This window comes from Myxine glutinosa, chromosome 9, assembly GCF_964187855.1.
Source record: "Myxine glutinosa chromosome 9, kmMyxGlut1.1, whole genome shotgun sequence".
In the NCBI taxonomy this organism is placed as follows: domain Eukaryota; kingdom Metazoa; phylum Chordata; class Myxini; order Myxiniformes; family Myxinidae; genus Myxine; species Myxine glutinosa.
In genome coordinates this window covers 118,212,450-118,235,659 of record NC_136269.1, presented here as the reverse complement: position 1 = coordinate 118,235,659, position 23,210 = coordinate 118,212,450, and the positions used below count along the sequence as shown (strand labels likewise).

The following is a 23,210-nucleotide window of genomic DNA, read 5'->3' as shown; positions in this document are numbered from 1 at the left end:
CCCAGCCCGGACCTCCCACGGGGATATCGTTTGGCAGGGAATGGAAATGTCATTTATGGTCTTAAACTGCCCTCCAGAGGATTGGGAGGGTATAGCGGGGGGAAATACTCATTATTCTGGCATAACAGTGCTGGTAGTATTTGGGTACCCCCATCACTGCCACCACATATACATATATACATATATATAGCAGGCATGTAAGACATCGGCCATTATAAAGCTCGCAGTGTCCGTGTGAGAAATCTGTGAGGATATCCCGGAGACTCAATAGCTCAGTGGGCTGTCACCGCGTAAGTGATGAATTCCTGGGTTCGAGTCCCTGGTTGAGTCAGAATTTTTTCACACTAGCCCCACGCAGGAATTGACTACCTGTTTCTTAAATTGTTAGATGAGTTCATCGTCAATGCACTTTCACACACTCACATCCGGGGTCTGCCTAGCAGGCACGTAAGACATCGGCCATTATAAAGGTCGCAGTGTTAGTGTGAGAAATCTCTGAGGATATCCCGGAGACTCAATAGCAGTGGGCTGGCGCCGCGTAAGTGACGAGTTCCTGGGTTGAGTCAGAATTTTTTCCACACAAGCCCCACGCAGGAATTGACTTCTGTTTCTTATATATATATATATATATATATATATATATATACATTATACACATACATACATACATACATACATAGTACATACACACGAGGGGCAGTCGATAAGTAACCTTAAAATATTTTTCACAACTTGTTTATTGTATGTACGTGCGTGTGTAACAACTGTTATTTTTCGACATTGTCTCCATTGCGTTCAATGCATTTTTTCCAGCGCTTTACCAAGGCCTGGATTCCTCTAGAAAAAAATATATATATTTTGGCTGCTTGCTGTGTGCCACCTCTTGGACCTCTTCGTCGGATCGGAAAGTGGTTCCACCAAGAGCCTCTTTAAGTGGCCCAAAGATGTGGTAATCCGAAGGGGTGAGGTCTGGTGAGTAGGGTGGATGAGGAAGACACTCAAAATGCAGGTCCTCAATTGTTGCAGCTGTTGCGTGGGCAGTATTGGGCCGAGCATTGTCATGCGGCAGCAAAACACCGGTAGTGAGTAGTCCATGACGTTTTGATCTGATTGCTGGTTTCAGATGATTTTTAAGGAGGTCGCAGTATCTGATTGGTGACTGTGGTCCCTCTGGGCATGTAATGCTCCACAAGTGGGCCTCGGCTATCCCAGAAGAGTGTCAGCATCACTTTTCCAGTGGACGCCTGTGTGCGGAATTTTTTGGGCTTCGGAGAAGTTGAATAGCACCACTCTTTGCTTGCCCTCTTCGTTTCTGGCTGAAAATAGTGGACCCAGCTTTCATCCCCAGTCACGACACACTGTAAGAAAGCATCGCCTTCTGTTTTGTAACGTCGCAGAAGTTCTTCACATGCGTCCACTCAGCGTTCTTTCAGTTTGGGTGTGAGTTGTCTAGGCACCCACCTTGCAGACACTTTGCGGAACCTCAGCACGTTGTGAATGATATGGTGTGCTGAACCGTGGCTAATGCTCAATTCGGAGAACACTTCATCCAGCGTAATGCGGCGCTTTTCCTTTAGCACGCGCTCAACTCCTGCAACCATTTCTAGTGTGTCGGCTGTGTGACGCCGGCCGGAGCGAGCAACATCGGCCACACTGGACACTCCACTTTTAAACTTTCTGTCCCAGTCGTACACCTGCTGCAGCGATAAACATGCGTCACCATATTGCATCTTCATTCTGCGATGGATTTCACTGGGATTCACACTCTCACTTCCCAAGAAATGGATGACACAATGTTGCTCCTCCCTGGTGCATGCTTCTAAGGGAGCCGCCATCTTGGAACTGCTCTACTGACGTCCTACGCTCAATGATGGCAGATCTAAAACAGGCAAAACATGACTCTTACGCAAAGATATAACATATGTCGTCTACAACTACACACATTACATTCTCGAATTTATATCGCTATTTTAAGGTTACTTATTGACTGGCCCTCGTGTGTGTGTGTGTATGTATGTATGTATGTATGTATGTATATATGTATGTATGTATGTGTATATATATATATATATATATATATATATATATATATATATATATACATACATACAGACTTGGCATTTAATGTGGATTTTTTTTTTTTTTCTTGACTTGGGTTTACTTTCTTAACTCAGTATATCAATCTGGTGACTTTCTTTTACACTTTGGTGATTTATTTGTTAAAAGAACCATGTCACTGATTGTCTGTCGCAGCAAAAAGTCAACAGGATTATATCACAGGTGGCGTGGCAAAATGTACAGACAGGTGCATTTGACGATTGGCTTCACTGTCGGGTATACAAGGGTTGTTGCGTTCTGTATTAGTGGAAAACAACTGCTGCACATCTCCAAAGTTATTGCCGCTTCCTCTGGAGATGGTCCGTCAACTCGACAATGCTGTTTGTCATGGAGTGGTGGCTTTACGAAATTACGGCATGAAAGAGCGTGCTATTGCTCGGCAGTATGGCATCACTCAAGGTCAGGTGTCAAAGCTCCTAAAACGAAATGCTCAGAGGGGTGTCCCTACTCCAATACCGAGGCCAGGACGTCCCCGCAGAACCACAAGGAGAGATGATCGCCAGCTGCACCGGTTAGTCCGCAATGGCCGTACCAAGTCAGCTAATCGGCTTGGGGCTGAGTGGCAGCAACTGACAAATGTGCCTGTATCCTGAAGGCTAGTCAACCAACGACTGGTTCAAGCAGGCTATCGTGCCAGGCGTCCCCTGAGAAAGCCACGCCTGACCAGACAACACCGCCAGCGCCGATTGCAGTGGGCCAGAGAGCACCGTCAATGGCAGTCAGGACACTGGAATCACGTGATCTTCAGTGACGAGTCTAGATTTCTGGTCTATCGTCAAGATGGCCGCGTCCGAGTGTACAGACAAGTGCATGAAGCCTACAACAAAGATTGTATAGTGCCAAGAGTCCAAGCTGGAGGTGGTGGGGTGACCGTTTGGGCTGCTTTTCATGCAGGGGGCAAAACTGACCTGGTTGTTCTGAATGGAAACCTGAACCAGTTCAAGTACAGGGCCATTCTGGAAGAAACATTGCTTCCATTTGCTCATCAGCCTTTCGAGGAAACTTTGTCTTCCAAGATGACAATGCACGGCCTCATCGTGCTCGCATGATACAACACTTTCTTGCTGACCGTGGTGCAGAGCACATGGAGTGGCCTGCTATGTCCCCGGATATGAATCTGATAGAGAACTTGTGGGCAGAATTAACGCATCAAATCGACCACTTGGACCAGCAGCCGACCTCTGTGCGTGAATTGCAGCAGGCTGTTGTCACTGCATGGCAAGCGATTCCTGTCCAAACCTTGGCAAATCTCGTGAACAGCATGCCTCAACGTGTACGTGCTCTCCTGAATGCTCGTGGGGGTTACACGAAGAACTGAACTGTAATTTTACTGTCCGTAATCCCAGTCGTAATTTAACTTTTGTTTTTGTTGAAATTTTTTTTGGCTCATGTGCAAAATAAAGAGATACTTCTGGAAAACGTACAGAAGTTTAACACAGTACTGTCCATGAATTGAGTTCGATATCAGTTTACATCACTTTCAAGGATCAATTTATTTGTTTCGAAATGTCAAATGTGGTTTTTGTTTCTTTTAAAGGTCACATTAACAAAATCTAGAATAATTTCAACATAATTCCAATGAACTTTTGGTTCGAAGACATCTTGAAAAGTAAGTTCACCCCCACAAAAAAAATATTCCATATTAAATGCCAAGTCTGTGTAAATATATTTCTGAGGGGTATATAGTATATGTAGATATATACACAGTACATATAGCTATATATATAACCTATGCAGAGTAATTTCCCATACAGGGTAATTATGTATCATACACGAGGTGGGGGTGTGGGGGTTATTTTCTTTTTGTTTTTGCATTGCATTCAATTTATTTGTTTGATCAGAGTAGTGATGGCAATGTACAAAAGAGCGCGCACAGCTGTAAGGACGAAGGACGGGAACAGTGGTGAGTTTGAGGTGAAGGTTTGAGGTTTGAGGTGTATCAGGGGTCGGTACTAAGTCCACTACTATTTGTAGCTGTGATGGAGGTGCTGGCTCAGAACGTAAAGGAGGGTTTACCGCGGGAGTTGTTGTATGCAGATGATCTGGTGTTGATTGCGGAAAGTATGGATGGACTGAAGGAAAAGATGAACAAGTGGAAGGAATGTATGGAGACAAAAGGTCTGAAGGTGAATATCGGAAAGACGAAGGTGATGGCAAGTGGTAAAGCATGTGGTGAGGTGGAAAGAACTGGGAAGTGGCCCTGTGCTGTGTGTAGGAAGGGTGTCGGAGTGAACTCCATTCAATGTACAATGTGCGCTGAGTGGGTTCATCAAAAATGTAGTGGTCTGAGAGGGTCATTAACCAGTGTGGCAGCTACATTCAAATGTAAGGTGTGCACAGAGGGAGTTGTAGATGGAGGAAATGTTGAGTTGGATCTTGGAGACGGCGTGAAGCTGGAAGGTGTGAAAACATTTTGCTACCTCGGAGACATGCTGAATGGAGAAGGTGGATCAGACTCGGCAACGGTTGCAAGAGTGAGATGTGCATGGAAGAAGTTTCGGGAACTGAGTGGCATGCTGATGATGAGGGGAGTGTCGTTGAAGCTGAAGGGAAAGGTGAATGCTGCATGTGAGAAGTGTTATGATTTATGGGAGCGAGACATGGGTAATGAACGTAGAGCAGCAACGAAGGTTGGGAAGGGTGGAAATGCGAATGGTTCGACGGATGTGTGGAGTATCGTTGAGAGAGAGGAAGACAAATGATGAATTGCGAAAGATGATGGGAATAGAGCCTGTGATTGATGCTGTGAAGAGGAACAGGTTGAGATGGTTTGGTCATGTGTTGAGGAAGGATGAAAGTGACTGGTTGAGAAGAGTGATGGAAATGAATGTAGAAAGAAGTAGAGGACGGGGAAGACCCGAGAAAGACTTGGCTAAAGATGGTGGAAGTAGAAATGCGGGCAAGGGGGTTAACAAGGAGAGATGCAGAAAATAGGGCAAAATGGAGAAGATTGTCATGGGGACCGCAAGGCTAACCCCCGCTCTTGTAGGGAAAATGGCCTTTAAAATGCATGTTGTTGTTGTTGTATTGCATTCGTTTTGGGAACTGAGTATTGTGTTGTATAGTAAACCATATTGTATTGCGAACTGAGTACCCTCGTCCCTCTACACAAGGGGAAAGGTGACCCTCTGGACTGTGGCTCATATAGGGCGATAAAGTTATTAGAGCATGGAATGAAGGTATTGGAAAGGGTGTTGGAGAGGAAGATAAGGAAGAAAGTGAAGATCGACGAAATGCAGTTTGGATTTATGCCAGGAAGACGAACGACAGACGCGCTTTTTATTGTAAGGCAGTTGCAGGAGAAGTAGATGGAGAAGAGGAAGAAGTTGTTTCTTGGGTTTGTTGATCTGGAGAAAGCATTTGATAGGGTTCTACGCGAAGTAGTGACATGGCCATTGAGGAAGTTAGGAGTGGAGGAATGGTTGATCAGAGTCATGATGGCAATGTACGAGAGAGAGCGCACAGCTGTAAGGACGAAGGACGGGAACAGTGGTGTGTTTGAGGTGAAGATGGGAGTGCATCGGGGTTGGTACTAAGTCCACTACTATTTGTAGCTGTGATGGAGGTGCTGGCTCAGAACATAAAGGAGGGTTTACCGTGGGAGTTGTTATATGCAGATGATCTGGTGTTGATTGGGGAGAGTATGGATGGACTGAAGGAGAAGATGAAGTGGAAGAAATGTATGGAGGCAAAAGGTCTGAAGGTGAATATCGGAAAGACGAAGGTGATGGCAAGTGGTAAAGCATGTGGTGAGGTGGAAAGAACTGGGAAGTGGCCCTGTGCTGTGTGCAGGAAGGGTGTCGGAGTGAACTCCATTCAATGTGCAATGTGCGCTGAGTGGGTTCATCAAAAATGCAGTGGTGTGAGAGCATCATTAACCAGTGTGGCAGCTACATTCAAGTGTAAGGTGTGCACAGAGGGAGCTGCAGATGGAGGAAAAAATGGCAACGGTTGCTAGAGTGAGATGTGCATGGAAGAAGTTTCAGGAACTTCAGGACGAGGAGGGGAGTGTCGTTGAAGCTGAAGGGAATGGTGTATGCTGCATGTGTGAGAAGTGTTATGATTTATGGGAGCGAGACATGGGTAATGAACGTAGAGCAGCAACGAAGGCTGGAAAGGGTGGAAATGTGAATGGTTCGGTGGATGTGCAGAGTATCGTTGAGAGAGAGGAAGACAAATGATGAATTCCGAAAGATGATGGGAATAGAGCCTGTGGTGGATGCTGTGATGAGAAACAGGTTGAGATGGTTTGGTCCTGTGTTGAGGAAGGATGAAAGTGACTGATTGAGAAGAGTGATGGAAATGAATGCAGAAGGAAGTAGAGGATGGGGAAGACCAAGAAAGACTTGGCTGAAGGTGGTGGAAGAAGAAATGCGGGCAAGGGGGTTATCAAGGGGAGATGCAGAAAATAGGGCAAAATGGAGAAAATTGTCATGGGGCCCGCAATGCTAACCCCTGCTCTGGCAGGGAAAATGGCCTTAAAATGCCTGTTATGTTGTTGTATTGCATTCGCTTGTTAATGCAAGACATTATAGCTTATATATTTATTTTTTTTACATTACAGTTTTACTTCCTGCCGAGTGCAAGCAATAGAAATCCAAATAATATTTAGACACAATTGGTCATTAAATAAACCCACATCAGGTGGTTTCAGAGGTGAGTGTGTTTCCACCAAACTATCCTGCCAAACAAAGAAGGGGAACCACGATCTCTAAGGTGTGTACAGACTTTATTGTTAATCGTGTACACAGTGTGCCTTTGTACCAAAATGAACGCAAGGCTAAAAGGAAACTCTTTACAATAAACAAACCAGTCACTGACGAGGTGACAACACAAACATATCTTGCCTTTTTCTGAATTCCACCAATGAACTGTGGGATGGTGATGTTTGGTGGTGGCCTGGACATCCCCAATGTCATACAAATGGCCTTGAACTCTTTAAAGTCCTCGGTACCCTCCCCATCTCCATCTCCATCTCCATCTTTGAGCTTTGATGGTTGTTTTAAAACCAAAATTCTTGCTGCTTGCAGCTCCGAGGTCAAGTACACTGAGGAAAGCGCACAAAATAATTTTTACTTTGTAACAAGACCCCACAATGATCTCAAACAGCAATAATACGATTATATAGGCTAAAGTTATATCTATATATATATATATATATATATATATATGTATATATATATACACACACAGACTTGGCATTTAATATGGATTTTTTTTTTTCTTGACGGGTTTACTTTCTGAACTCAGTATATCAATCTGGTGAGTTTCTTTTACCCTTCGGTGATGTCTTTGTTGAAAGAACCATGTCACTGATTGTCTTTCGCAGCAAGAAGTCAATAACAGGATTATATCACAGGTGGCGTGACAAAATGTAAGGACAGGTACATTTGACGATTGGCTTCACAATCGGGTACATAAGGGTTGTTGCGTTCTGTATTAGTGGAAAACAACTGCTGCACGTCTACAAAAGTTATTGCCGCTTCCTCTGAAGATGGTCCGTCAACTTGACAATGCTGTTTGTCATGGAGTGGTGGCTTTACGAAATTCTGGCATGAAACAGCGTGTTATTGCTCGGCAGTATGGCATCACTCAAGGTCAGGTGTCAAAGATCCTGAAACGAAATGCTCAGAGGGGTGTCCCTACTCCAATACCGAGGCCAGGACGTCCACGCAGAACCACAAGGAGAGATGATCGCCAGCTGCATCGGTTAGTCTGCAATGGCTGTACTAAGTCAGCTAATCGGCTTAGGGCTGAGTGGCAGCAACTGACAAATGTGCCTGTATCCAGAAGGCTAGTCAACCAACGACTGGTTCAAGCAGGCTATCGTGCCAGGCGTCCCCTGAGAAAGCCACGCCTGACCAGACAACACAGCCAGCGCCGATTGCAGTGGGCCAGAGAGCACCGTCAATGGCAGCCAGGACACTGGAATCACGTGACCTTCAGTGACGAGTCTAGATTTCTGGTCTATCGTCAAGATGGCCGCGTCCGAGTGCGCAGACAAGTGCATGAAGCCCACAACGAAGATTGTATAGTGCCAAGAGTCCAAGCTGGAGGGGGTGGGGTGACCGTTTGGGCTGCTTTTCATGCAGGGGGCAAAACTGACCTGGTTGTTCTGAATGGAAACCTGAACCAGTTCAAGTACAGGGTCATTCTGGAAGAAATATTGCTTCCATTTGCTCGTGCAGCCTTTCGAGGAAACTTTGTCTTCCAAGATGACAATGCACGGCCTCATCGTGCTCGCATGATCCAACACTTTCTTGCTGACCGTGGTGTAGAGCATATGGAGTGGCCTGCCATGTCCCCGGATATGAATCCGATAGAGAACTTGTGGGCAGAATTAACGCGTCAAATCGACAACTTGGACCAGCAGCCTACCTCTGTGCGTGAATTGCAGCAGACTATTGTCACTGCATGGCAAGCGATTCCTGTCCAAACCTTGGCAAATCTCGTGAACAGCATGCCTCAACGTGTACGTGCTCTCCTGAATGCTCGTGGGGGTTACACGAAGTACTGAATTGTAATTTTACTGTCCATAATCCCAGTCATAATTTAGCTTTTGTTTTTGTTGAAAAATGTTTTGGCTAATGTGCAAAATAAAGAGATACTTCTGGAAAACGTACAGACGTTTAACAGTACTGTCCGTGAATTGAGTTCGATATCAGTTTACATCACTTTCAAGGATCAATTTATTTGCTTCGAAATGTCAAATGTGGTTTTTGTTTCTTTTAAAGGTCACATTAACAAAATCTAGAATAATTTCAACATAATTCCAATGAACTTTTGGTTCTAAGTCATCTTGAAAAGTAAGTTCACCCCCACAAAAAATATATTCCATATTAAATGCCAAGTCTGTGTGTGTATATGTGTGTGTGTGTATATGTGTGTGTGTGTGTGTGTGTGTGTGTGTGTGTGTGTGTGTATATATATATATATATATATATATATATATATATATATATATATATATATATATATATATATATATATATATATATATATCAAAGATTAAAGTCTCTCTTTAATCAGTCCAAGTTAAAATTGTATTTTAATGGTATCAAAATAAAAATACCATTGGTAGAATAAATAAATAAATCGACAACAAGAGCAACACCAAAACACAGGAGGATGTGCCAGCAAAGATACACCCCCCAAGCATGCATGCATGCAGGACCCTAAACCAGGTGTAACTTCTTGGTCAGGTAGACTTTCGCTATCTAAGCTCTAAATACATTTGAAAGCAAAATTTTTTTATCTGAGCTTAAAACAGTGGTTGAAGTTTGTTGGGAAGAGTTGGAAGAGTCAATTTACAACAAGTGAAGGGTATGGCCAGGGATATCTTCTGATGGGATATCTTCTACAATGCCAGCTAAAATTTGGAGCAATCGAAGGCAAAAACAAGTATTGAGACTTGTTACATTTTCAAACACTGCAAACATTTGATTTCCCCCCTTATACACATGCTATTTTGTCTCCTTTCGTATGCAGCACAAGGCTGTGGGGTCGTATTAATCAGCCACTGATGCAATTCCCTCTTGTAGGTCAGGGTAAAAATTTGGGATTTGTTCATGGTACCGGAGATGGCTCGCCTACTCTTCACGAAGGACACCGTGAGATCTTTAACATCCACCAACTAATGCTAGCAGACGGGATGCCCAGTTTAACACCTGAGGGACGGCACACACAATTATGAATCTCCCTGCCTGTGAAACACAAATATGACAAAGTAAATTCCAAAATCTCTGCCCCAAAGTCACGTTCTCTGTCCCAAGGGAACAAAGTGCAAGCAGGCAAATGCTCAAGGGGGTCACTATACCCCTTTCCTGGGCATGCGGATCAGCAGTGGTATTGGTACCCATGCACACACAATATAATAGCAACTATAATAAAGCTGTGTGACCTGCGACAAAATCATACCGAGCAGGAGGAGACAGTTATGCTTGTTCAACAAGCGCCGTGTGACATCTCCAGAAGTAAGGCGACTGTACACACAGCCCAACTCATTGAGAAAGCCACTCATCTCGAGCTGGAAAGTTTCAGCTTCATTGGGGTCTGGCAAAGACGACGTGGACAAGGGGAAATTACAGCACAACAGCAGTCATACAATTGCATTGTAACAAACGTGAAAAGCCATCAGTTGGTGCAATATTCGAATCATATAATCACTCAACTGCATGAAACGATGACTTTTGTAAATCAAGATCGATGTCACAAAAGTAGAAGGGACATAGATTTGAAATTAGTTCGTTTTTGCAGTGACGTCACCAATAAGTGAATTTCAAATTTCTGGGGGAAAACGTTTTCTGCTAAACATTCACCACCCCAATGAAGGAAATGGAACCAACGATTATCCGATGTACAGTAACACGACGCCATTTGTTTTCTCTCTACTGATGAAGAAAAAAAACAAGAAAAAAAAACATTTCGACAGAAAAACTTCCTAATTTATTAGAATATTATTTCACAAGTTGTTTTAAAACTTCAAAAACACAATGATAGTCCCCAGGTTGTAATTTACCTGCATTTTGGGCTTTTACCCAGAAAGCAGAAAGAACTACAAAACAATGTTTGGAGTCTTTGTTAAGCATGAGCCAGATTACACTGATAAAGATACAGTGTCAGTTTTCTCCAAAAATTACTGCACAAAAAAAATGAATGAATGATCGTTTTAAGGCCATTTTCCCCGCTAGAGTGGGGGTTGGCCTTGCGGGCCCCATGACAATCATGGTTCCCTGTTTGAGGCAATGTTTTTATGGCCGGATGCCCTTCCTGATGCCAACCCTTAGTCGCCTCTTACGATGCGCAGGGATACGCTGTACCTATTCTAAACCGGGGTACACACCAGGACCAAAAATTACTGCACAGAATATTAGAATTGCACAGTAAATTAGTTTTTACCTGCAACATGTCGCAGGTCTAGGAGCTTCACGTTGCTGCTGTTGTTGTTGGGGTTATTGTTGTGGATCTTTTTTTTTTTAATGTGCACCCATTGGTCGGCCAGCTGCCGGACCACGCCCACATGTTGCTTGACTCCACCCACAATAGCATGAGATGAAATAATATGGCTGCCATCTCAGTTTTCTGGTGGGCCTAACACATTAGCCCAATAGGCCTCTGCTGATTACACACTGCTTGGGTTTGTTGTGTCAGATTTCCATTGACTTTCTTTGGGTCGACTGTTATTCACGATGAGGGACCCCGAAAAATATAATCATGTGTCATTTAATCAAGCCAGTCATAACGCAAGGTGAAGTGTCAAGTTGATTTTTTAATAGCACATTAAATGGGCTTCTCAATCGTGCTGTTCACCTTTTAAGAGTGCTTTAAATGTGCGTTTCCCTATTGGCTCGTCACCAGATTTTGTAATTACCAGGTCATTCTTGGTAAGCAATTACACCTGCAGATGTACCATACCGTTTTAAACAAAGGTACATTATATTCAAACTCCCTTATCTCAATATGTTCATTTTAAAAAACAAGCCAATTGGCAGTGCCATCCCTAAATTTGTTTTTTTTCACCATACGCTATGCTTTCAACTTTGCTGCAAATTTTTCCTTAAGCCTTGCAACGACGACATATTGTCGACGACAATGGGAATATCCTCCACAAGCGTTTTCAACATCGCGTGAAGAAAGAAATCACTTTCATTTTATTTTGGGATACTTTGCTCAAATACAATTAGACAAGACCTGTAGTCTAACAGCAGCGTAGCCGGGCTTGTTTGATAGTTTAGTTGAAGAGGATGGTATGACCTGGGTGGGGATACCAGTTAACAAATAATGTAACTTTTTAATTATTTTGAAGTACTCTTAAATCTCTAAGCTGTCTGTCACCATGGAAGTGAAGACATTTCATTGAGACAATGGTTTATTCCATATGTTTTGAGTCAACAATGAACCAGCCATACACCGCCTCAATCCAGTAACCTTGCAGTCATGACAAAGTGATTGCAGTGTTATGATTATATTTACTATATTATTATTATTAACATTATTACGAAAACAATACTACTGTATTAAGAAACCTGGGCTAATTTGTCCGAAGCGGCCTGAAGGTGAGCAATGAAGGCATGAAGCCTAAGGCCGAAAAGTACTGTGTCATTGGAAGACCCATAAGGCCTATGCTTTCGATGTTTGATGGTCATTTTAACAATCGCTTTGTTTGTGTTTCACACTGAATGAAAAACATAAAGGTAGAGCATGCACATTGTGATATATGACAGGTTCGACAATATGTTCGGCCTTAACGGCATAGTAATCAAAATGGCGGTGTGTAGAGTCAGCCGTTGTACGCTCTAATGACATCACATCACCCGTGTCATGTGACCAGATCCTCAGCTCTGGTTGGTGTACGCTTGTGGGGGACATACATACCGACCAACAAACAATGTTCGAGACGGCTTTGCCCAATGGGCTATGCCGTAAAAAGCAGTGCATCTTCCTGATATAAACCTCATAAACATTTGCAAATGTTTGTGCGTTTGTACATTATGCTTTCACTGCCAAACCGTAGCACCTAAAGGTCCCAAGTTTTGGGTGCAAGTACTTCAGAATATGGGGGAAGATATTCATGTACCACACGTTGGCCTTGATCTCTGTTTGTTCGTGAACAGGATATCTCAAAAAGTTGTGGACAGATTCAGACAAAACTTGGTGGACAGGTTGGGTGTGTAACAAGGACTAATCGATTCAATTTTGGTGAACATCCGGATACTAGAATATTTTAAGTGATTGATTCTTCACCATTGAGTGACAAGGCCAAAAATGATGAATAACATGACATTAAAAAAGCTGTGGACGACTTATGACCAAACTAGGTAGATGAGTTGGTTCGGCGACAATAACAATCCCATTTCATTTTGGTTCAGGTCCGAATCCAGATCCGGCAATCAGTGGGATACAAAACGTAAACTGATCAGCCTGGTGGCGGGAGGTATGCTCTCTACCGTGTGCCATTCTAGTTACCCTTGCCAGAGGAGAGGGTATTGCATTTGTCTGTCAGTTTGTTTGTCCGCACAGAATAAATATGATTTTCTCTGCAACCGTTGGTCCGATTGACAGAATTTTTTTTACCATAGGTGCAAATCCACCTGTACAATTTTTTAATGATGATCATGACGTCATAGGTCACGTGGTTTGGCCGCCATCTTGGAAAAACCAAAAAACTTTGCACCTGTATATCTCCGAAAGCGCTGTATAGAAAAAATTGAGACGGCTCATTGTAAGCAACTCTCCATGGGGAATAAAATATGTTAACGACGATGTCATAGGTGCCTCCATTATGACTTCATAATTCGACAAGTGCAAAACTTCATCCGATGAAGATGAATTTTATTGAGCATAATCTTGGAATAAATTAGGTAAGAAAAAAAAATGATGACGTCATCGGTCACGTGGTTCAGCCGCCATATTTGTTTTAACACGAAAGCCTTCAAAACCACTGAAAATACATCCTGGCGAGGGTTTGCAATCTCCGATTGCTCTTTCTAGTTGGTAATGTAATATGATTACTCTGGTATTGATATTGCACAAGCATGGTGGCCCAAATGGCATCCTCCTGCAAAATTCTTGTGGAATCAAGATATCCTTGTATTAATGGGGAATTAAGATCTATCGAGTTTAGTACAATCATCAGGATTCCTTCCTGGCGTCAGGAAGGGCATCCGGCCATAAAAACATTGCCTCAAACAGGGAACCATGATTGTCATGGGGCCCGCAAGGCTAACCCCCGCTCTCGCGGGGAAAAATGGCCTTAAAGCGATCATTCATTCATATCAGGATGTTACCATGATAAATTGGGGTTGGCCTTGGGCAAATGATCCAAGTTAATATCTGTTACTCAAGGTTTTTATTTCCCCACTATGTTAAGTGTTCAAGGAGTCAGAAATAATGTGCAAGTTTATTTAAACCACGCGATCAAACACCTGGGCCCAAGACTGCTGTCCATGACAGAGCACACAGACTCCTTCATTCTGGATGCGGGAATGGTTACCCAAAACATCATGCGCAATACATAGGAGCTTTGCAGTATCCAACACACTATACTGCAATCCATTTCTTTAATTCCGTGGAACCTTGAGTGCAATATTCAGGCAAACATTGATGATTTGATCTTACGGTTGGTAGCATTAACAGTCTCCACCAGGTCACAGAAAGCCTGGAGTTCACTTGTGATCCAGGCACACAACTTGGTGAACTCGGGAGATGCTGCCCCGCCGGCAATCGCGTTCTCAAGGGCTTCATGTTCTAGCAAGGGGCCTTTATATCTGAAAATCGCATGGACAGTGATTTTCACAAATCGCAGGAAAAGTATCAAATATTCATACAGATACAACAACAGATCGCAAGTCAACACTTAACAGCGAAATAGTTTACATTTATCGATCAACACTTGAGCATGGCCATCCTCTCTTGGCCTGCAAGGTTGAAATATACTCAGTATGCACAAATCCGAAATGACATTAACCAATTAATTAATTTCTCCTGGCCCCTTTCTCCTCACCCAATACACCCACCGTTTGACTTTCTGTTGCAATAGACGACTACACCCACCATTAACCAACACACTTAGTCACTCATGGTCTACATAGCTATCCCTCCCCCTTTACCACCAATTCAAACCCAACTATCAGGAACGCCTCGTCGTGGTGGTTGTACCCCCCCCCCCCCCAACGCAAATTGGGGGCAAAATCTTCCCCGTTCTTCCCTGCTGACCACATTCGTAAGGGCAGCACGGTCACGGTCAGAGTGCCAATCGGTCCCAATGGACTGGCTCTTTCTCTATTTTCTGACTCTGACTCTGTTGTGGCCCTGACTTTGTGAAGGCGGGGTACATCATCCTAGATGTGGGACATCTTTGGGTCGCTCCTGGGACATCAATCGGCTGTCCCCAAGCCGCGGGGATTATTTTTTTTGAATACTATACTTGGTCGAGGCTCGTATAAAAGATAACACATCGAACATAAAATAAAGGGAGTGGGAGACAAAAAGGGGAAGAGAGTGGGAAACAAGAACAGTAGGGAACAGGGACATCAGAATATCTGTGAAAGAGAGAGGGCTGGGGCAGGGTACACAGGATAAACAAGATGGACACTACAAGGACTTTCAGAAAAGAAAACAGGGAATTTCAAGGAGTTTGGGGTGAATTAATGGGGGTATAAACGATCAAGGTTTTGGATGGAGAAAGAAAAGAGATGGTGGTGAACAGCTGTTTTGAAGACTAGAGGGCGAAGTGGAATTGAAGAGTGTGGGAGTTTGTTCCAAAGGTGGGGAAAAAGAGGAATGAAAGAGTGAAGGTGAGCCGAGAGTCTTGGTTTTGTCGGTTTCACCAGAAGAGGGTTGTTGGCAGATCTTGTGCGTCCTGAAGGAATATTTGGGGGACAGATCACAGACAGAGCTGGGGGAGCTAGGCCAGAGAGGAGTCGGTAGAAGAGAGAAAGACCACCTACCTGCCCGTGGTGAGCGAGTGATAGGCCCTCAGAATCAGCTTCATTGCGGGAAATACCAATGATTCTGAAAGCTTTGGTTTCTACAGCGTGAAGCCAAGCTAGTTGTGAGGCAGGAGCACCAGCCCAGAGGGGAGAGCAGTATTCCATTGAGCTGCGGATGAAAGCCTTGTATGTGGTGAGGAGCTCAGAAGTGCCCAGAAAGGACTTTGCACGACGGAGGATTCCCAGATGGCGACTGGCTTTGGAGGCCCGCTTGGAAATGTAGTTTTCCCAGGAAAGATCATGGCTTATAGCGAGACCCAAAAGCTTGAGTGACAGAACTTCAAAAGGATTGTTGAGAAATTAGATTGGAGGGTTTTCCAGACGATCTTTTCGGAGAGACATCGTGAGAGTGTGAGATTTGTCAGGATTGAAAGACATGTTCCACTTGTTTGACCGGTTTATGATTTTGTCCAGATCTGCAGAGAGTGAAGAGGCTGCTGTCTGCCGATCTGAGGGTTGAGATATGGAACGGCAGAGAGTAGAGTCATCAGAAAAGAGATAGAGAGGATTTTCGAGAGAGTCGGAGAGATCATTGATGAAGACCAGAAAAAGCACAGGGCCCAGAACACTGCATTGATGAACTCCAGCCTGGACAGGAAGAGATGAGATGAGAGAATTCCATTTAGAGCAACACGTTGACTACAACAGGAGTGCCACAACTTGACTACGATGCCACCACAATTTGGAGGAAGGAGACAGGTTTGTGAGTTCAGTCCTGAGATTAGAGAGCATTGTTTCCTGGCTCTCCTGAGGATAGACACGCACTTATTCCAAGCTCAGGCTTGTTCAAGATAAATGTCCAGGTATAAACAACAAGACCTCAACAAAGCCAGGGTCCAGCCCAAGGTGAACAGCCCCCCTCCTCCCCCACTTCTGCACAAACCAACTCAGATCCAGGGTATAACCTCCCACCCCCTTTTCATCTCAAGCTCATACCGATGGTACATAGCCATTTGCACCCCTCCAGCACCCTTTTTTCATCATACTAAAATGCGACCAAATACAGGGGAGGGGGGGGGGGGGGGGATTGGAGACCGTCGTGGGTTTGGTTTGTCCGTGGCGAAATGAGGAGGAGCTGCGTCGGATGACGCGCTTGGAGCTTGACTGACCCGACAATACAGCGAGATAAGCTCACATCCATATCAAATACACGATGGGACAATTATTAGTCCCCTCCCGGTGTATACCGGAGGGGACTATAGGTTTGCACTCCGTCCCTCCGTCTGTCAGTCTGTCAGTCTGTCAGTCTGTCAGTCTGTCAGTCTGTCAGTCTGTCAGTCTGTCAGTCTGTCAGTCTGTCAGTCTGTCAGTCTGTCAGTCCGTCACACAAAGAACAGTTTTCCGGACTTTTTCTCTAAACTCTTAATGCTAGTGATTTCAAACTTGGTACATGGTTTCCTCATGATAAGTTACAGATCAAGTTCGAACTTCACGACGTTTCGATCATTTTTGACAAAGTTATGGCACTTTGAACTTTGGTAATTTCCCCAACAGTTTTCCAGACGGCAGACTGCCGGTAGGGGACATGTATTGCAGCGCAATACTCAGAATGCTTGTTATTTTATTCACTCTCCCTTTGTCTTGTATTTGAAGCCTGTGTGGGGACGTCCCGATTGGGACATTTATTTACCGGCGCATTATTTTCCTGTCCCGCTATTTACTGTAAATAAACCCTTGTATTATTTTCCATTTCTTTTTAAACCCGTTCTCGTTTGAGTTAATCACTTCCAGGTTGAAGATGCTGGCGTGCACGAGCCGGGAGGTAAGCGCTTCCGCTTCTTCCTCTTCATTCTTCATCCTGCACTTTTATAGCCGAATCCGAATTGATATCTATATATATTTGTGCAGTGTCTGTCCTGTGTTGTGTTGTGTTGTCTTGTCTTGTCACTGAACTACTCCCTCAAACTTTTGTGAAATCGCACCAAACTTCTGGTATGCACCTATCTCTCCCATGGGTGTCCTAAGGGTATTTTTTTTTTTGAAAAAATTCCCAAAATTTTTTTTGGGGGGATTTTTTTTTTCAACTTCAATTGTTTATAAAATGTAATATCACGTATATCACTTCAAAAAAAATCCCAATTCTTTTTTTGGGGGGGATTTTTTCTTAATTATTATTAATTTTTTTTCAACTTAAGTGTTCAACTTCAATTGTTTATAAAATGTAATATCACGTATATTACAAATACATTTGTGCAAAATAATTGTTTGTATTATGATTGGTGTAAAGTGTAAACCATGACAAAACAGCAACTCAGGTACAGTCATCTATCAAAATATCTGCATATCTGGGCAGTGTCTGTGTTGTCACTGAACTACTTACTCCCTCAAACTTTTGTTTCTGTGGTTGTGAAGCGTTTTTAATAACGTAGTGGTGAAGTGTTTTGAATCACGTGGTGCTGAGGTGTTTCGAATTACGTGGTGCTGAGGCGTTTCGAATTACGTGGTGCTGAGGCGTTTCGAATAACATGGTGGTGGGGTGTTTTGAATCACGTGGTGCTAAGGTGTTTTGAATCACGTGGTGGGGAGGTGTTTTTCATTACGTGGTGGAGATGTGTTTTTCATTACGTGGTGGAGAGGTGTTTTTCATTACGTGGTGGAGAGGTGTTTTTCATTACGTGGTGGAGAGGTGTTTTTCATTACGTGGTGGAGAGGTGTTTTTCATTACGTGGTGGAGAGGTGTTTTTCATTACGTGGTGGAGAGGTGTTTTTCATTACGGGGTGGAGAGGTGTTTTTCATTACGTGGTGGAGAGGTGTTTTTCATTACGTGGTGGAGAGGTGTTTTTCATTACGTGGTGGAGAGGTGTTTTTCATTACGTGGTGGAGAGGTGTTTTTCATTACGTGGTGGAGAGGTGTTTTTCATTACGTGGTGGAGAGGTGTTTTTCATTACGTGGTGGTGAGGTGTTTTTCATTACGTGGTGGAGAGGTGTTTTTCATTACGTGGTGGAGAGGTGTTTTTCATTACGTGGTGGAGAGGTGTTTTTCATTACGTGGTGGAGAGGTGTTTTTCATTACGTGGTGGAGAGGTGTTTTTCATTACGTGGTGGAGAGGTGTTTTTCATTACGTGGTGGAGAGGTGTTTTTCATTACGTGGTGGAGAGGTGTTTTTCATTACGTGGTGGAGAGGTGTTTTTCATTACGTGGTGGAGAGGTGTTTTTCATTACGTGGTGGAGAGGTGTTTTTCATTACGTGGTGGAGAGGTGTTTTTCATTACGTGGTGGAGAGGTGTTTTTCATTACGTGGTGGAGAGGTGTTTTTCATTACGTGGTGGTGAGGTGTTTTTCATTACGTGGTGGTGAGGTGTTTTTCATTACGTGGTGGTGAGGTGTTTTTCATTACGTGGTGGTGAGGTGTTTTTCATTACGTGGTGGTGAGGTGTTTTTCATTACGTGGTGGTGAGGTGTTTTTCATTACGTGGTGGTGAGGTGTTTTTCATTACGTGGTGGTGAGGTGTTTTGATTTACATGGTGGTGAGGTGTTTTTCATTTCGTGGTGGTAAGGTGTTTTTCATTATGTGGTGGTGAGGTGTTTTTCATTACGTGGTGGTGAGGTGTTTTTCATTATGTGGTGGTGAGGTGTTTTTCATTACGTGGTGGTAAGGTGTTTTTAATTATGTGGTGGTGAGGTGTTTTTCATTACGTGGTGGTAAGGTGTTTTTCATTATGTGGTGGTGAGGTGTTTTTCATTACGTGGTGGTAAGGTGTTTTTCATTACGTGGTGGTAAGGTGTTTTTCATTATGTGGTGGTGAGGTGTTTTTCATTACGTGGTGGTGAAGTGTTTTTCATTACGTGGTGGTGAGGTGTTTTTCATTACGTGGTGGTGAGGTGTTTTTCATTATGTGGTGGTGAGGTGTTTTTCATTACGTGGTGGTGAGATGTTTTTCATTACGTGGTGGTGAGGTGTTTTTCATTAGGTGGTGGTGAGGTGTTTTTCATTATGTGGTGGTGAGGTGTTTTTCATTAGGTGGTGGTGAGGTGTTTTTCATTAGGTGGTGGTGAGGTGTTTTTCATTAGGTGGTGGTGAAGTGTTTTTCATTACGTGATGGTGCGGTGTTTTTCATTACATGGTGGTGAGGTGTTTTTCATTACGTGGTGGTGAGGTGTTTTTCATTATGTGGTGGTAAGGTGTTTTGATTTACATGGTGGTGAGGTGTTTTTCATTACGTGGTGGTAAGGTGTTTTTCATTATGTGGTGGTGAGGTGTTTTTCATTATGTGGTGGTGAGGTGTTTTTCATTATGTGGTGGTGAGGTGTTTTTCATTATGTGGTGGTGAGGTGTTTTTCATTACGTGGTGGTGAGGTGTTTTTCATTACGTGGTGGTGAGGTGTTTTTCATTACGTTGTGGAGGTGTTTTGATTTACGTGGTGGTGAGGTGTTTTTCATTATGTGGTGGTGAGGTGTTTTGATTTACATGGTGGTGAGGTGTTTTTCATTACGTGGTGGTGAGGTGTTTTTCATTACGTGGTGGTAAGGTGTTTTTCACTACGTGGTGGTAAGGTGTTTTGATTTACGTGGTGGTAAGGTGTTTTGATTTACGTGGTGGTGAGGTGTTTTTCATTACGTGGTGGTAAGGTGTTTTGATTTACATGGTGGTGAGGTGTTTTTCATTACGTGGTGGTAAGGTGTTTTTCAGGATGTGGTGGTGAGGTGTTTTTCATTACGTGGTGGTGAGGTGTTTTTCATTATGTGGTGGTGAGGTGTTTTTCATTACGTGGTGGTAAGGTGTTCTTCATTATGTGGTGGTAAGGTGTTTTTCATTATGTGGTGGTAAGGTGTTTTGATTTACATGGTGGTGAGGTGTTTTTCATTACGTGGTGGTGAGGTGTTTTGATTTACATGGTGGTGAGGTGTTTTTCATTACGTGGTGGTGAGGTGTTTTTCATTACGTGGTGGTAAGGTGTTTTTCACTACGTGGTGGTAAGGTGTTTTGATTTACGTGGTGGTGAGGTGTTTTTCATTACGTGGTGGTAAGGTGTTTTGATTTACATGGTGGTGAGGTGTTTTTCATTACTTGGTGGTAAGGTGTTTTTCATGATGTGGTGGTGAGGTGTTTTTCATTACATGGTGGTGAGGTGTTTTTCATTACGTGGTGGTAAGGTGTTTTTCACTACGTGGTGGTAAGGTGTTTTGATTTACGTGGTGGTGAGGTGTTTTTCATTACGTGGTGGTAAGGTGTTTTGATTTACATGGTGGTGAGGTGTTTTTCATTACGTGGTGGTAAGGTGTTCTTCATTATGTGGTGGTAAGGTGTTTTTCATTATGTGGTGGTAAGGTGTTTTGATTTACATGGTGGTGAGGTGTTTTTCATTACGTGGTGGTGAGGTGTTTTGATTTACATGGTGGTGAGGTGTTTTTCATTACGTGGTGGTGAGGTGTTTTTCATTACGTGGTGGTAAGGTGTTTTTCACTATGTGGTGGTAAGGTGTTTTGATTTACGTGGTGGTGAGGTGTTTTTCATTACGTGGTGGTAAGGTGTTTTGATTTACATGGTGGTGAGGTGTTTTTCATTACTTGGTGGTAAGGTGTTTTTCATGATGTGGTGGTGAGGTGTTTTTCATTACGTGGTGGTGAGGTGTTTTTCATTATGTGGTGGTGAGGTGTTTTTCATTACGTGGTGGTAAGGTGTTTTTCATTATGTGGTGGTAAGGTGTTTTGATTTACATGGTGGTGAGGTGTTTTTCATTATGTGGTGGTGAGGTGTTTTTCACTATGTGGTGGTAAGGTGTTTTGATTTACGTGGTGGTGAGGTGTTTTTCATTACGTGGTGGTGAGGTGTTTTTCATTACGTGGTGGAGAGGTGTTTTTCATTACGTGGTGGTGAGGTGTTTTGATTTACGTGGTGGTGAGGTGTTTTGATTTACGTGGTGGTGAGGTGTTTTTCATTACGTGGTGGTGAGGTGTTTTTCATTACGTGGTGGTGAGGTGTTTTTCATTACGTGGTGGTGAGGTGTTTTTCATTACGTTGTGGTGAGGTGTTTTTCATTACGTGGTGGTGAGGTGTTTTGATTTACATGGTGGTGAGGTGTTTTGATTTACATGGTGGTGAGGTGTTTTTCATTACGTGGTGGAGAGGTGTTTTTCATTACGTGGTGGTGAGGTGTTTTGATTTACATGGTGGTGAGGTGTTTTTCATTACGTGGTGGTGAGGTGTTTTTCATTATGTGGTGGTGAGGTGTTTTTCATTACGTGGTGGTGAGGTGTTTTTCATTACGTGGTGGTGAGGTGTTTTTCATTACGTGGTGGTGAGGTGTTTTTCATTACGTTGTGGTGAGGTGTTTTTCATTACGTGGTGGTGAGGTGTTTTGATTTACATGGTGGTGAGGTGTTTTTCATTACGTGGTGGTGAGGTTTTTCATTAGTATGGTGGTGAGGTGTTTTTCATTACGTGGTGGTGAGGTGTTTTTCATTACGTGGTGGTGAGGTGTTTTTCATTATGTGGTGGTGAGGTGTTTTTCATTACGTTGTGGAGAGGTGTTTTTCATTACGTGGTGGAGAGGTGTTTTTCATTACGTGGTGGAGAGGTGTTTTTCATTATGTGGTGGTGTGTTTTTCATTACGTGGTGGTGTGTTTTTCATTATGTGGTGGTGAGGTGTTTTTCATTACGTTGTGGTGAGGTGTAATCGTTCCAAACTTCCAGTCTGCACCTACCCCCTACCCCCCTACCCCCTAGCCCCCCACCCCCCTACCTGTATGTAAGTGCTGAGGGATTCTTTTTTTGAATCGTTTTCTTTTTCAACCTAAGTCTTCAACCTGAATTGCCTATAAAAATGTAATATCACAAACACTACAAATAAATCTGTGCAAAATAATTGTTTCTATAAATGATTGATGTAAATCATGACAACACAGCAACTCAGGTACACCGTACAGTTATTATCCTCAGCTAAAATAATCCTGTTCCTCTGTGACGACGCGTGGTGAGGTGAGCGCAGCGAGCCGAGCTTGTAACCACCAAAAACCCACGGGCTATGTAAACACGAAGAGTCGACCACTCTTCCCCACCTTTCTCCGCATTTCGCCACAAACAAACCAAATCCACGGTCTGTAACCCCCACCTCTCTATCCCCATCCCTCCCTGCAAAAGGACACGTCATCGACTTTACATTTATTTCAGCAAATCTACAAACACTATAAACCATATATTTGGTCACATTTATCAAACCCAACTCAACCACACAATCGCTTCAACTACCCGTGCGGTTAGAAAATAACGAAAAAAAATTAAAATGGCACGAATCTAACGCAAGGCCTCGTGTATCGGCATGAAGTGACAGATCAGATTTTAAATTAAACAAATAAAATGAGAAAACAGCGCGGAGAGAATAAACAAACAAAAACGTAAGGAAAACGTGAAATGAGGATCGTTTTGTGAAGGATAAAGAGATTAAAAAAAACAATCTCTCACTGCAGGTCCTCGAGAGCATCGAGCACGTCTTCCATTCTAGCGAGAACAGCTGTCAAGAAAATGGGGGCGGGGCGTGGCGGGGTCTATCGAGGCTGCCCGACACTTTGCCTGAATACCAATAACGCATCCAAATAATAAAATCCATTTTAATTTTTGCTTCTTCAAATTATTGATTAATTTTTCTGTTTAATATG

At 43.3% G+C, this 23,210-nt stretch overlaps 1 protein-coding gene across 1 annotated transcript in view; it reads right to left on the bottom strand.

The window, feature by feature from the left end:
• The window catches only part of FAM98A (family with sequence similarity 98 member A), a 54,342-nt gene extending 31,267 nt beyond the window's left edge, over positions 1 to 23,075 (bottom strand). The window contains exons 1-4 of the mRNA XM_068128429.2: positions 23,017 to 23,075; positions 14,236 to 14,384; positions 10,036 to 10,170; positions 6,966 to 7,165 (exon numbers count right to left, since the gene is read on the bottom strand). Coding sequence (XP_067984530.1) covers positions 6,966 to 7,165; positions 10,036 to 10,170; positions 14,236 to 14,384; positions 23,017 to 23,051 — 519 coding nt within the window. The 5' untranslated portion in view covers positions 23,052 to 23,075. The remainder of the gene's footprint in view (positions 1 to 6,965; positions 7,166 to 10,035; positions 10,171 to 14,235; positions 14,385 to 23,016) is intronic.
• Between the last annotated feature and the right edge of the window lie 135 nt (positions 23,076 to 23,210).